This window comes from Schistocerca piceifrons, chromosome 3, assembly GCF_021461385.2.
Source record: "Schistocerca piceifrons isolate TAMUIC-IGC-003096 chromosome 3, iqSchPice1.1, whole genome shotgun sequence".
Taxonomy (NCBI): domain Eukaryota; kingdom Metazoa; phylum Arthropoda; class Insecta; order Orthoptera; family Acrididae; genus Schistocerca; species Schistocerca piceifrons.
The window spans coordinates 499555231-499569202 of record NC_060140.1 but is presented as its reverse complement, the minus strand read 5'-3'; the positions used below and the strand labels follow the sequence as shown (position 1 = coordinate 499569202).

The 13972-nt window shown below is 40.1% G+C and overlaps 1 protein-coding gene across 1 annotated transcript in view; it reads right to left on the bottom strand.

Moving 5' to 3' along the window:
• The window catches only part of LOC124789997 (sodium channel protein Nach-like), a 116734-nt gene that overhangs the window by 59158 nt on the left and 43604 nt on the right, over window positions 1–13972 (bottom strand). The window contains exon 5 of the mRNA XM_047257540.1: window positions 9956–10232. Coding sequence (XP_047113496.1) covers window positions 9956–10232 — 277 coding nt within the window. The remainder of the gene's footprint in view (window positions 1–9955; window positions 10233–13972) is intronic.

Genomic DNA, 13972 nt, shown 5'->3' with positions numbered 1-13972 from the left:
TAATTGTAGAACACCAGTGTTGTTTCTCCTGATGACGATGTCCTCCTGAGTATTCCCTGCCTGGAGATCTGAATGGGGTACTATTTTACCTAAGGAATATTTTACCCAAGAGGATGCCATCATCATTTAACCATACAGTAGAGCTGCATGCCCTCAGGAAAAATTATGGCTGTAGTTTCCCCTTGCTTTCAGCTGATCACAGTAGTAGCACACGTGTGGTTTAAGGCGCCCACGGTTTGCGCGGCTGCCCCCGTTGGAGGTTCGAGTCCTCCCTTGGGCATGGGTGTGTGTTGTTCTTAGCGTAAGTTAGTTTAAGTTAGATTAAGTAGTGTGTAAGCCTAGGACTGATGGCCTCAGCAGTTTGTTCCCATAGAACTTACCACAAATTTCCAAAGCACTAACAGAGTAAGGCTATTTTGATTGATGTTACAAGGCCAGATCAATCAATCATCCAGACTGTTGCCCCTGTAAGTAGTGAAGAAGCCGCTGCCCCCTTCAGGAACCACTGGCCTCTCAACAGATACCCTTCCTTTGTGGTTGCACCTACCATACAGCTATCTGTATTGCTGAGGCACGCAAGCCTCCCCGCCAACAGCAAGGTCCATGGCTCATGGGGTGGGGGGTGAATACAGATATGAGTTGCTAGTAATACAAATGAATGAAAAGGGTATGGGCAGATCTATATAAATCTTTGCACACTGTTCTACACTGCTGTAGAATTCTTAGTCCTAGTCATTCTGTGTGCCAGTTGTAGCATTCTTTTGAGAAAGACAACTTCCATCATGAGTGCTGCTTGCTTTTCAGTTTACAGACAGACTATATTTCCCCATCATTTCCTGTCCAGTTCTGTTACGTAAGTAGATAAAATATCTTGAGCTGATGTTATGTAGTGGAGTTATTTTCAACATGCTGAGCTAAGCAAGCACCATTGTCCAGGGCCAACCAGCAAAACGATTTTCAAATATGTTGTTGTAGTGCTCTTCTGGAAAACCTTTTCTTTCCAGGGTCATGAAGAAGGATGCAATGATTAATAGTTTTGACCAGTTCAATGGCCATCTTCAGACATTTTGTATTTAAGCCAGTACTTTTATTTCTGTTCATCTGCTCATTGTCCAGAATTAAATGCACTGTGCCTTTATATGTACTTGTTTACCCTTTTTATATAGCATTTCTAACTGCCTCAGACACATGTATTACATCAAGGTCAGAACCTTCAGTTTTGTATATTTTCTGCTGTTTTTCAGACAAAAACACTGACATGCACTTAAGTGTAGCCAGTAGCTAAAAGAAGAGCTGAATCTCTACATCAAAAATAAGGAAGACCCTAAGCCATTATGTGAGTAGCCATCAAAATGATTTTGTTTTACATAGTAGTAGCGTGCACTTCTAGATGGGAAGTTACCCCAGTCTCCCTTTCTTCTTCTTTTGTACCACTCTAAAACCCATGAAAGTACAGACCTAATGCCATATGAGATGGTGTATGGATGGAAAATGCCAACACCATTTGAAGTAATCAAACCACAGGTAGGAAAAAATTATAAACCAGTACAAAATTTCTTGAGAAAATTGAGAGATGTTTGGAAACAGGTAGAAAGAGCTCACACTTTGACAACAAACTGAGAAAATTTCTCCTCGACATCACCTTCTAGTCTATAGAAGAATTTTTATCATTGTAATGAGTAAAAGGTGGTGAATAGGAATTATTAACTCATATCTGCAGACTTTTTAAAAGGCAATTTGAATGTAAAATGACACATTCCACTTTATTATGATTTATCATGGAAATGATCCTTGAAACATGAAACTAACTAACTAAATAACTGCCAGAGCCCTTGAGTGTCAAGAAAGAGTGGGACAATGCAATGCTAAACTACAGGAATATCATGAGAGTCAGTGGATGATGCTGAAAGATCCATATACCTCAAAATATTAAACAAAAAAATTTGTCACCCAGTACAATGGTCCGTCTTGGGTTGCTGAGATGACCTCACCAGTGAATGCTAGTCTGTAGTTGCCAATGCATGTGACCAATGTGCATGTCAGACTTATTCATCCTTTCAGAGGTGCAACAAATTCATTGCCACTGGTAACAGCAGTCCTCCCAAAAATGAGAAGGAGGAGGTACGAAGTACAAGGACAAACCTGACACATCCAAGCAATCTGCATGCATAATTTCATATGCATTTAGATCACGGAATAAGTAGCAATATGTGTCATGTACCACAGAAACCAAAGTGTATGGGCTCTTGATCAACTGGTAAGGGAAAATGTGATATCCTAGATATTAATTATGAATAAAAATGTATGTGTTGTGTTGTGAGGAGGGGGGACTGACCAATGAAAAGTTAGTGGTTAAGTGTCATTGTGTGGTAGAGTAAGAATATTTTTGGGGATGTCATGTCTATAGTTCTCTTAGATTAACTTACTGTATTGACTGGGTAATTCAGGAGTTATTGTGTTATAAAGGAACATCAGATGATGTGAGTAGAGTTTTTTTTATATTTATTTTGTGGGGAATAAAGACAAGGGTGTTATTTGCAGATAAAGGATTTGGACTGAGGAAGGGCAGAATTATTATGGCTTCCTTCCTCCAGGTAATATCATCAATGAGTATGACTTTGGGGTGCATCATAATTCTGGCAGTGATGCACCTCTACAGCTGCAAGGGGCTGAGTGACTTGTAGCAGTGACCACTGGAGTGACGAGCATTTTTCTCCAGGCAGGAAGACATAATCCTAACCAGCCACCAGAGGATGTTAAAACTTACTTATAATGTATGACAATTGGGAAATATGGTACAAAGGCTCAAAGAAGCTTTCTTGAAACTACACCTTGAAGCTGGGAAGAAGAAGCACTAGAGAAGAAGCATTAGGAGAGATACAGGTAGAACATTGATTATTGCAACTCTCCTATGAATGTGTCTGGGACCAATTACAACAAGCTGTGGACTTGATGCCACACAAATTGAGGCAACAGAAGAGATCATTAGACATGTGATGCAGATTACAGAAAATAGAATTTGGGGCCACAAACACCAATGATATATGGAAACTTGACAACACACTTATGCATGTACAGAGGGAGACAGAAGGAACTAAAAATCTGATGAAATTACACACAACACAACTAACAATGCTAGAGCAAGGAGTTCTGAACAATATCAGAATACCACAACAACAGAACTAACAAGCTATGTAAATGTAGTCACAACAGTGTTCAATTGGGATTTAGGTATTACACAGATCCAATTAGACCTACAGATGCCAAGTTAGCTGTAGCAAGACTTCTGCAAACACTGGTCACCAGTGTAAGGGATACCTGGGCTGAGATAGTGGAATTGTGCTAAGCCATACACCACACAGTGCATGGGCAACTAACACTTACCATGTTATCATCAACATAGTTTTTGGATGGCCTTTGTAAGGTACAAGATGATCTACCAGCCACATCAGAGCTTATTACTCCTCAGGACAAAAAAAACTATCACTCTTCTAGCACCTTACAACAGTAACAGTCAACACTGACACCTACACGTGCTAGCCCAGTTTCCAATAGCAAGCACCAATGTCTGATACAAGTGCTATAAATTCACCCATACTCAATGTGAGAGAAGAGTGGGAAAATTCATGCAAGTCAGAACAAATGAGGTACTACATATTTTGTCAGGGGATAAAACTAGGCCCTAATATCAGCAGATGATGTTCATCACTGCCATTGAGAGCAAGTCACCATATGCCCATCCCATTTCATTCAGACTGCTACAGAAGCATGTGGCATATATTTATTCTTAGGATGGACAGAAGCAGAAGTATATCATTGGGACATCCTGGCACTGAGACTCTATTTTCAGAGAGTAGGTCCACACTTAAAATGTTCCGTATTCAATATAGTAGTATTTATCATGAATTGTTATGAGCAGGGACAACCTAAGGATATGGAATGGTTAGAGCTGCAAGGTAATGGCACATTGGCAGATGGTATGATTTGTGACATTTCAGGGCCAGTTTTCCAACTTCCAGTACTATAGTAGATGTACTACCTGCCTAATACTTGGCCTACCTTCTAAATTATTGAGACAGGCTAATAGCAGTGTATGAAGGGGCATATCAGGGCTCAGTGAATGCTTCAGCATCTGCTACAATATTGCAATAATTACAATCATAAAGTCATGGCAAAAGCATTTAAATCTCAGGTGCCATCTTGATTGTGACTCTCATCTGTGTGGCCTTTCACTATCTATGGCAAAAAATAACCAACCTCCTGTACACTATAACCCAACCAAGTGGGTCACCATTAGCAAACAATTACTGATTTATTATACCAGCTATTAAACACTGTTATTCAGGCTGGAATAGTCAAATAGAAACCTGAATGAAAATGTACACAACTGTAAAAACATAAGATATATATTGTTAGCTATTTTCAGAAATAATACCAGTCTATGATCTGGTGGACCAGATCTTCCAATGAGGGAAGAAGTGTTGCACCACTGCCTTTCAAATTGACATCTGACACCTGTGGCCAAATGAGCAGAAAGCTGTCAGCATATTTCTCTACCAGAACCTAAAAAGAGGCCAATATTACGTAACAAACATCTCCAGCCTTGCAGAAAAGCAAGTCTGTTTGCCATGCATCTAGCCTCACTAAATGCTGCTGGGGCTGGAACACTATCAACTCACCAGAGAATATTAATGCAAATTATAACAGTGGAGACCTGGATTATGCCACATGTGAGCATGGCACTGCACTGCTTCTGTGGTCTACACTGTCAAAAATGAGTTCTTGCCATAACAGGGTGGTCAAGCAGCCATAAATAACACACACTCCATCCATGCAGCGTTTCTCATCATCTGCAGCCTCGCCTGTTGTTGGCCTGATCTGTATCATTCTGCATTACTTCTACTAGGCACTGGCTCTGCTAGATGTGGGTCTGTGGCCTGCGCCTAGTCCTGATGCTGAGCGGAGCTGAAATGGTGCCTACCAGCTGGGAGCCATCTGCTGTATGCCTTTGTACAGCTTAAGAGGCCTACTTGGGCTCCATAGTTTCCAGCACCAGGCATCATCTGCATCTGATTTGCTTCTGAGCTGTCACCTACCCTACCCTGTGTCTAAGCACTCTGCTAACACAGGTTTGCATCTGTGGGCTGCTGGTACTGCATCCTACACCACCAGTCCTTGGTTTTCAGCCGTGCTTGAGTACTTTCTGCACTGGGCCCACTGCTTGTTGGTACTGCATTTGCACCAAATGGTGTGACTGTCTTAGTTCAAAGTTTGCTGCCACGCCATCATTGTTATCTGCCCAGCCTGGTGCAGCTCTGTGCACCCACTGATGAGCTGACTTGGCTCCTGCACCACAGTGTGGCTGTACATCCTTGTAACTGTGTGCACAGGCCACTCCTGCTGCTGCATGCTGAGCTAAGCAAGTGTTACCATCCAGGGCCAGTCAGAATTGCTGGGCACTAACCCAGCAAGACAATGCCTTCAAATTATGGTCAATAAAATTGTTTTATTTATCACTGCCCTCTGTGATCCCATGACAACAGAACGTCTGGTTCTACAAATTTGCTACCCTGGCAACCATCGTCCATCACCTTCATGAGCTGGAACTAGTCAATGAATGCTTGAGTCATCCTCTCCCCCCTACATTGGCATAAGATTACTCCAGACCATCATAGTGTCACCACTTGGTTGGATCTTGTTATCATTAGCAAGCAGAATGCAGAATACAATCAGCTCAGAGCTTGCTTGAGCAAATGTAATATGATCTGTGGAGTGTGCATCAAGTGTGTCTTTAGTTTGGCTATGGTTTTATGTTGTGGATTCTATTTTCTCCTAGCCAGAGCTCTAACATGGTGTAGACTGGCTTTTGTAATATGGACTTAAAACAGTTTGCGTGGTTTCTTAGGAGCATTCAGTGTAAGTCTCTTGTTGTTAGTAAACTGTGGCAATTACCCACTAACTTTGCATGTAACTACCTTTTTTATGAAATTTGTGATGAAGCAAGGTGGAAGATTTTTAATTCCCCTCTTGTTTTGCCATCTGCCTCCTTAAATTCGTTTTTTCTCTATGAACTAATTATCATTAACATACATACATGAGTATAAACCACTTTTTCATAAAAGAGATAGATTGACCCTTCGTTTTAAAGAATATAACACCAGATCTAGTTCTGTGCTTAGTTTTATGTATGGAACTGATTTTCTAATTTATTTTGACTATTCCTTGTTAGTATCATTTGTTATAGGGCGAAATCAGTAAGTGTTTCATAACTTAAATTCTATTGTTGACATATAAACAAATATAAATTCTGTACTAAATATAAATGTTTGGAAGACTAAATACTAGTAATCTTAAAGTATCTGTTTGGCTATATTCAAAAACATGTTAGTAAAGTCAGCCCTTAATTAATTCCAAAGTAATTAACAGTTTTGTCAGAAGTATTATTTACGTAACTATAATTGTTAATTTTGTGATTTAAACAAATAATTCAGCTTAACCCTTGTAGTAGAAGAAATTGTTAAAAAGAACCAATTTTCCAATGTATTTAATGAGTTAAGTTTTAACTGTAATTTCTATAAATGTAACTTTAAACAATATATAGTTTCAGTATCTATTATTGCGATGATACATAAGAGCCCGAATTTTGCTCATGAGACAGTTAGTGCACCGCTGAGTTTCAGACAAGTAACCTGTGCTGGTTAGAACAACAAAAATGTTTCAAATTAACTGTGGAATATGTGTTAAGCAATTAGGCCATGTGTAAAAACAGTAACGGTGTCTGCTCCAAATGTACTTGATTATTCTTCATCAACTGTGAACTTTGTGGTTAGGTTTTACTGGTTGTAGATGTTCACCAGGGAACTATTGTAGCAGTATGTGGATGTTCACCTGCAAGCTATTAATGAGGCTTATGGAAAGTTAAACAATAGTGCCCTGGCCATATAAATGTGTATTTGGGGGTTGTGAAAAGTGAAAGTAAAAGACAGTGAAATGCAACTGTGCACCTGTCGGCTACATTATTTACAGTAGTCAGCGTACAACTTACAACCCTATATGTCAGCTAGTACGTCAACACTGAGGACAACATATGAAGAAATAAAAGCTGGTGGAACCGCTACAAATTGGAGATGACTTAGGATGCATGATGGACCCAAATGGAACCTTTATAACATATTTGTACCTACAACTACTAACGAAAAACGTGCAGTTGCCAAGAGCTAATGATGTATATATTACAGGCATTGCAAGCATGAGCAAATGTAGTAGGTGCATGTCCTGGGCTGCCTGTGTTTATAGCTTTTCCAGTATTTAATGAACAATGCGAGGAGTAGGACACTTAACCGCTTTCAGCTTGTCATATTTTTAATAAGGAGAGACAGAAGACCATGTTATTTTCAGGAAAGTGTATCATCAAATACAAAAATGTAACCATTAATGAACCCAACAAAACTTGAATTGTCTAGAATATTTTCTGTATTGCAAGAATGTCTTTCAGCGAAGAAACATATTATTACAGACAGAACAGAATTTTGGCAATGGAAAAGGGCCCTAATCAATTGTATTCAGACTCAGCTATTGACCTACATGGATTAAACTGGAACTGAAATGCCAAATGTTTTGATCAGGGAAATCATAATGCATTTTAGTCCTGACTTAGAAGTGAGAAACGACTGCCTGTATGACCTCACAAACAACCATACCTGGGCGATGGGCCATGTCAGAGGCAGCACTGCTGCCCAGCTCTAAATGTTGCTTCTTTCATCATCCATGCAGTGTCTGACATGCCACAAATGCGGGGAAGAGGGACACTCACAGGAGGTGTGGTAATAATTCTGACGCAGAAATGTCCCAATCTATGGAAGTGACAGAAGCGTAGATTTGTCAGGATGCAACCCACCAAACATACTCAGAGGTGTTTATAGGCAAACACCTGTCAATACATCTGCGTCCTGTTAAGGAAATCTACTTACATCGCACGCAGTCAGAACAAATCTTTGGCCATATGTATGTCATAATGTGCCCTTGCCAGGAAGGTTTCCAATTTCACTCACTCACAACCAAGTCACATTCCAAAAAGTGGACAATGTTTTTGGGACAGACTTTTTGGATTTATGATTCATGAAATAGCAAAAGGACTAAAATGCAGCCTGTGCAAGTGTTCTTTCATGTGACTGGCCTTGACAGATTTGGGGTTGAACCTCATTACCAATTGACTTGAACAAATGAAAGATTAAGTTGTGGTCATTATGCTCAAGGAAATGACATCCAGCTTCTATATGAGATTCTGAAGAATACACATTGCTGTGATACGTGTTGCAGATATGGAAGCACTAATGTTGTATACTGCAACAAGTTGACTGTTTTTCAAAGTGGTGTAACTAGTTTAGGATACGTGATACATTTTAACCTAAGTATGAGAGTCAAGGAGGGTAGCACCTGAGAAAGAAAAGGTATATTGTTCCATAACATAGTAGGATGTCTCTTGGAATCACAAAATCTCTTCTCCTTATGAGTTTGCTTAACACTGTTCTGAATGGACAAATGAAGTTTTTTATGGGCTACCTTCACCTAGAGACTCAGTGGGGAAGCACAGAATATGTTTCATTAAGCAGTGAGTGGACTATGAAAGGTGAACTGAAACGTAAATAGTGTAGACAAAAGTAACCATTGGAGTTAAAGTGTAGTGGTGTATATCAGTTATCATAGTGCAGAGCCATTTGAACCATCTATTCTCAGGATTCATGCATAGTTTTCAGGAGCAGCCAGTGACTAGAAAATACAAACTATAGAGACTTGATGTTCCTAATAGTGTCCGAGTGTGGTACTACCTATACTTCATCGTAGCAGCACCAAGCTAAATTTGAGGACTGAATTTCTCCAAGGAAGGGAGTTGTGGTGCGGCACCACCATGATATCTGGGAAATTCAGGACACAGTGTTCCAGCTGTTGTCCCAAATGCACACAGCTGACAACACAGCATACTTGCCAAATCACTACGCATAACATGAATGTGTGGCAAGTTTCATAATGGTCCAGGCACTGTGGCAATAACTGACATTTTGAAACATTTCAATGGCGTTTGGTGAACCATGTACAAGACTTTAACCATAACAAGACTTGTCCACCTGTCCAGGCCGGTATGTCGAAACAGCCGGATTTTGAATTGGCATCCACTGTGTGCTGACTACTGCCAGAAGACCCCCAATGTTCTTCCTACTGGCTGCTGCTGCTGCTGCTGGGTGGGGTGAGGGTAAGACCTATGTCCTCCTAGTTGAAGGGCGGCAGAGTGCCTGCAAGCATCCAACACTAATTTTAGATGGGTGGAACATAGCTTCCCCACCAGCAGCATAATAACAACATAAGGCCTCTGCATCTGAAACAGCACTGCTGAGGTATGCCGACTATGCATCTTAGCCACACTGTTTTTCACCATCATGGGCTGCATGACTGCCCATGGAACATAGGTGCTATGGGTCAATATCAGGCCACACTAAAAGATTAGGGCAACACCTGTAACTGCTGTAGCTTGTTGTAGTGATAAAGAGTTTACTTACACACACACTGCCTATCTTTCTGCAGCCATCTTCTCCTCCAAAGGAATCTCATAGCCCTTAATAACACATTGAACCACAATTCTGAGGTGGGAGTCCCATTGCCATCCTTACCATCAGAACATCATCTCTTTCAGCTCCAGTTCTCTGTGTCAGTCATTGCATTCTGACCCACTACATTTTGGTGTCCAATGTGAGGCCCCACCAGTCCACTACAGGACATATGATCAAATACTTTCAGCATTGTCAAAAATTTTGGAAAAAAAAACAGATTCATTCATTAATATCCAACCTTTCCTTCATAATCATACTTAATCATAACACATATTCATTTATAAAAATACTAAATTAAAGTGAAAAAGGATAGCAATGTGCATCTGAAGGACATATTAAATATGTCTTACCTGTAGTTGGATAATGATATGAATGGCATCCACACAATGCAACTGACTTATTCTTTTGACATTCTGTGAAACAATTGTGGTAGGTGTACATTTTCATCACCTTTGAAAATCCTTCATCTTCAAATTGACAGCTGCGAACTTTGCTTGGCATATCTCTCACAGAATCTGTAGCATATGTCTGAATTGCTGAAATACCAGCAAATACTTGCATTCCAACTGATATTACAACTTCCGCAGCTGCTCCACTGGGATATGCAGCAGGATTGTGGATGAAAATCTTGCAAAAAAAAAAGACAACAGATGACTATAAGAGATGATAAGATAGATATCTATATTAAATTTTGGAAAACAAAATTATAAAAAATTTGTGGTTTCAATCCATACAGATCAAATATTGTGTGTGTGTGTGTGTGTGTGTGTGTGTGTGTGTGTGTGTTTTGTGTGTGTGTGTGTGTGTGTGTCCTAGCTCTGGAAGTCTGGAGAAATTTCAGTCAAACTTGGTACACAAATGACTTAGTACCAGGAGACAGTTACTATTAGGGTAAAACATCTCTAACTCACACTCTGGCATGTAAATGTAACTCTGAAACTGGGGAAATCTCAACCAGTCTTGGTATGTATGTGCCTTACTATCTGGAAAAAATTACACTGTTGGGGTAAGATAAGCACAGCATCTTGAACAACCTATTAAATTTTATGTAGGTAACATGGTGGAGTTTGAGACTGATTTAAAGAATTTTCTGAAGGGCATTTCCTTCTACTCCAGGGTTGGCCATGGTGTGCTGAACTTCACATACGCAGCATATGTGGGCTGCGGGCAAGCTGAGGCCCAGCCTGTGACTTGGCTTTGCTTGGTCCTTCTCAGAAGTCAATGGAACAGTGCAACATTTCATTTAGCATTGTAGTGTGACATTTTTTTATGGCACAATCATACTGTCAGCCTTGTGTAACCTTTGCTATTTGTCCATAGTGTGAAAGACATTCACAGGTACTGTGGTTGTTTGCAAAAAAGGAGGCAATCTAGCAATTTATCTTTGCAATTCTTTAAAACGAATGGAAATGACAGAAGAGAGGGATGAGAATTCTCAGTTTGAATAAGTGAAAGGTGCTACATATTTGCTGTGAAATGACATTACAATACAATGGAGAAAGAATTTAAACACTTGGTTGACAATGAAACAGCAAAAAACTACAATGATTGACAGACGGGATTCATTGTTCTGGCCATCAAAAAGCACTTTGTGCTAAGTTTGCAGGCCCAGAGCATGTGAAGAAATTGGTGGTACAAATAGTAAAGCTTCTGAAGTCACATGGATTGTTCCACAAGCAGTTGCAACACTTGCCAATGAAATTGAATGAAAAGTATGGATACTTCACCTATTACTGCAAAGTATAGTATGTGATCAAAAATATCTGGACACCCCCAAAAACAAGTGGAAATGTGAAGGACACATACAGGACAAAAGTGTACAGACTGACCTTATCTACTGACTGACAGAGACTGCTGACAGTTGAAGAGAGTCATAATGTGTAATAGGTAGACTTATCCAGACCGTCACACAGGAATTCCAAACTGCATCAGGATTGACTGCAACTACCATGACTTGGATTTCATGGTTGAGCGGCTGTTCATAAGCCACACATCATGCCGGTAAATGCCAAACAATGCCTCGCTTGGTGTAAGGAACATAAACATTGGAAAAATGTTGTGTGGAGTGACGAATCATGGTACACAATGTGCTGATCCAATGGCAGGGTGTGGGTACGCTGAATGCCCTGTGAACATCATCTGCCAGCGTGTGTGTTTCCAACAGTAAAATGTAAAATTCAGAGGTGGTGGTGTTATGGTGTGGTCATTTTTTTCATGAAGGGGGTTGCACCCCTTGTTGTTTTGTGTAGCACTATCACAGTACAGGCCTACATTGATGTTTTAAACACCTTCTTGCTTCCCACTGTTGAAGAGCAATTTGGGGATGGTGACTGCATGTTTCAACATGATCGAGCACCTGTTCATAATGCACAGCCTGTGGTGGAGTGGCCACATGACAATAACATCCCTATAATGGACTGGCCTGAACAGAGTCCTGACCTGCATCCCATTGAACACCTTTGGGATGTTATGGAAAGCTGACTTTGAGCCAGGCATCACTAACCAACATCTATACCTCTCCTCAGTGCCACACTGTGTGAGGAATGGGCTGCCATTCCCCAAGAAACCTTCCAGCACCTGATTGAACATATGCCTAATAGAGTGGAAGCTGTCATCAAGGTTATGGGTGGGCCAACACCATACTGAATTCCAGCATTACCAATGGAGGGTGCCATTTTCAGCCAGGTGTTCAGATACTTTTGATCACATAGTGTATGTTGGTTAAGTTAAGGGGCTTGCCTGGAGCATTTTTTTTATTTATTTAAAAGTTGCTATTGTTGAATTTATGGACAAAGGAGTGCAAGAACAAAAATTAGAATATCTGGAATGGAGTGTAGACTTTGAATTTTAAGTGGACTTGACAGCAAACTGCCCACAGTAAGACATTCCATAGTAACTTCTTTCTGATTTGATGAGGATGCATTTAAAAAGAAAATCATTTTGGAGAAGAGACCCATAAACTCACTGGCGTTAAAGAAAACACAATGTTTGAAGAATCCATTGTGGCCTTGAAGGAATTACAAAGATAGTTTTATTAAGATTTTGAGGACACTGTCAGTCTTACATCTGTTTCTGAGTTGTTTTCAAGACCATTTGCTGTTTCAGTTGAAAGTGCCACTGTGCATGTGCAAATGTAACTGATTGTCCTGCAAGAAAATTCCAGTTCTGATGAGAAATATTTTTATATTAATACTGTCCAGAACATCTACATTGCTTTTCTCAGGTAGAGTTTCTAAGTCTCCATAATGAGACTGCAAAATTGCTTCAATTTTTCAGTCAACATATTTGTGCGAAAGACTTTTTTTTTCGAATATGAAACTAAATAAGTCATGATTATGTGACAACTTGAGTGTGAAACCCTGTGAAGTTGGCTGCATCTGTTCTTATGCCAATCGTTTGTACCAGACAAAAATTATATTATGTCTTCAGTGCACCAAAAATAATTAAATAATATTGAAAATTTCATTTGTGTGTGATGTATGTTGTTGAGAAATATGAAATATAAAACCAAGTAGTATGTAATGCGACTGTACTGCCATTTAAATGTGGGACATTCATAGTTTTCCTCTCTTCCCCCTCCTTATGCTCAGACAGTGTGACTTGGCAGTGGGGAACATGAGAAGCAAGGCTGAGAGGTTTGACGCTTGCATCCGGGCACAACCCGCAGACCGAAAACTTGGCTGGCTCTGTTTTACTCCATTGAAGAGCACCTTCAGAGAAACTCTGGAATTCAGTGTTTTAGGTTATTTTACAGTTAGAATTAGCGCTTTAAAAGAGTAATATAAAGCAATTTCACTATATTTCAGTTAAATTAAATGTACATCTTGGACTTTTGTCCACATCCCAGGGACCATTCTCTGTGGGATCCACTGAATATAACTGCTTTAATGTTTGGCAGAGGGCTGTAGGTGTGAAGGTGGTGGCATGTAAAAATAATCAGAAACAAAGAATATTAGTGTTAAACACACAGTTTCTTGTGTTGTTAGGCTGATTGGTGCTTGTCCTGATAATACATAGCATGTGATTTGGAGTGTGTGTAGGACATTTAGTGTTAATATTCATGTTAGTTTAGGCGTGGTGAGGGTGCTTAGCCACCTAGTGTTCATTATGGCTGACATAAAGCAAACATGACAAGTATTGCATTAAAAGATGAGTGTGTTGCTTTCCAAGAAAGTTTTTTTAGGGAGAGTCAGAAATACAAACAGTGGCATGATTTGGCATTCACCCCAGCAATGCCAGATACCACTGTAGGCAACAGCTAGAGTATGAGGAGTGGGACAGCCAGAGAGCACACAGGCAACACCACAAAGTGTGCTCCATTCTTCTCTCTGCAGAATGCATCACACAGCTACCTGGTTATTAGCACA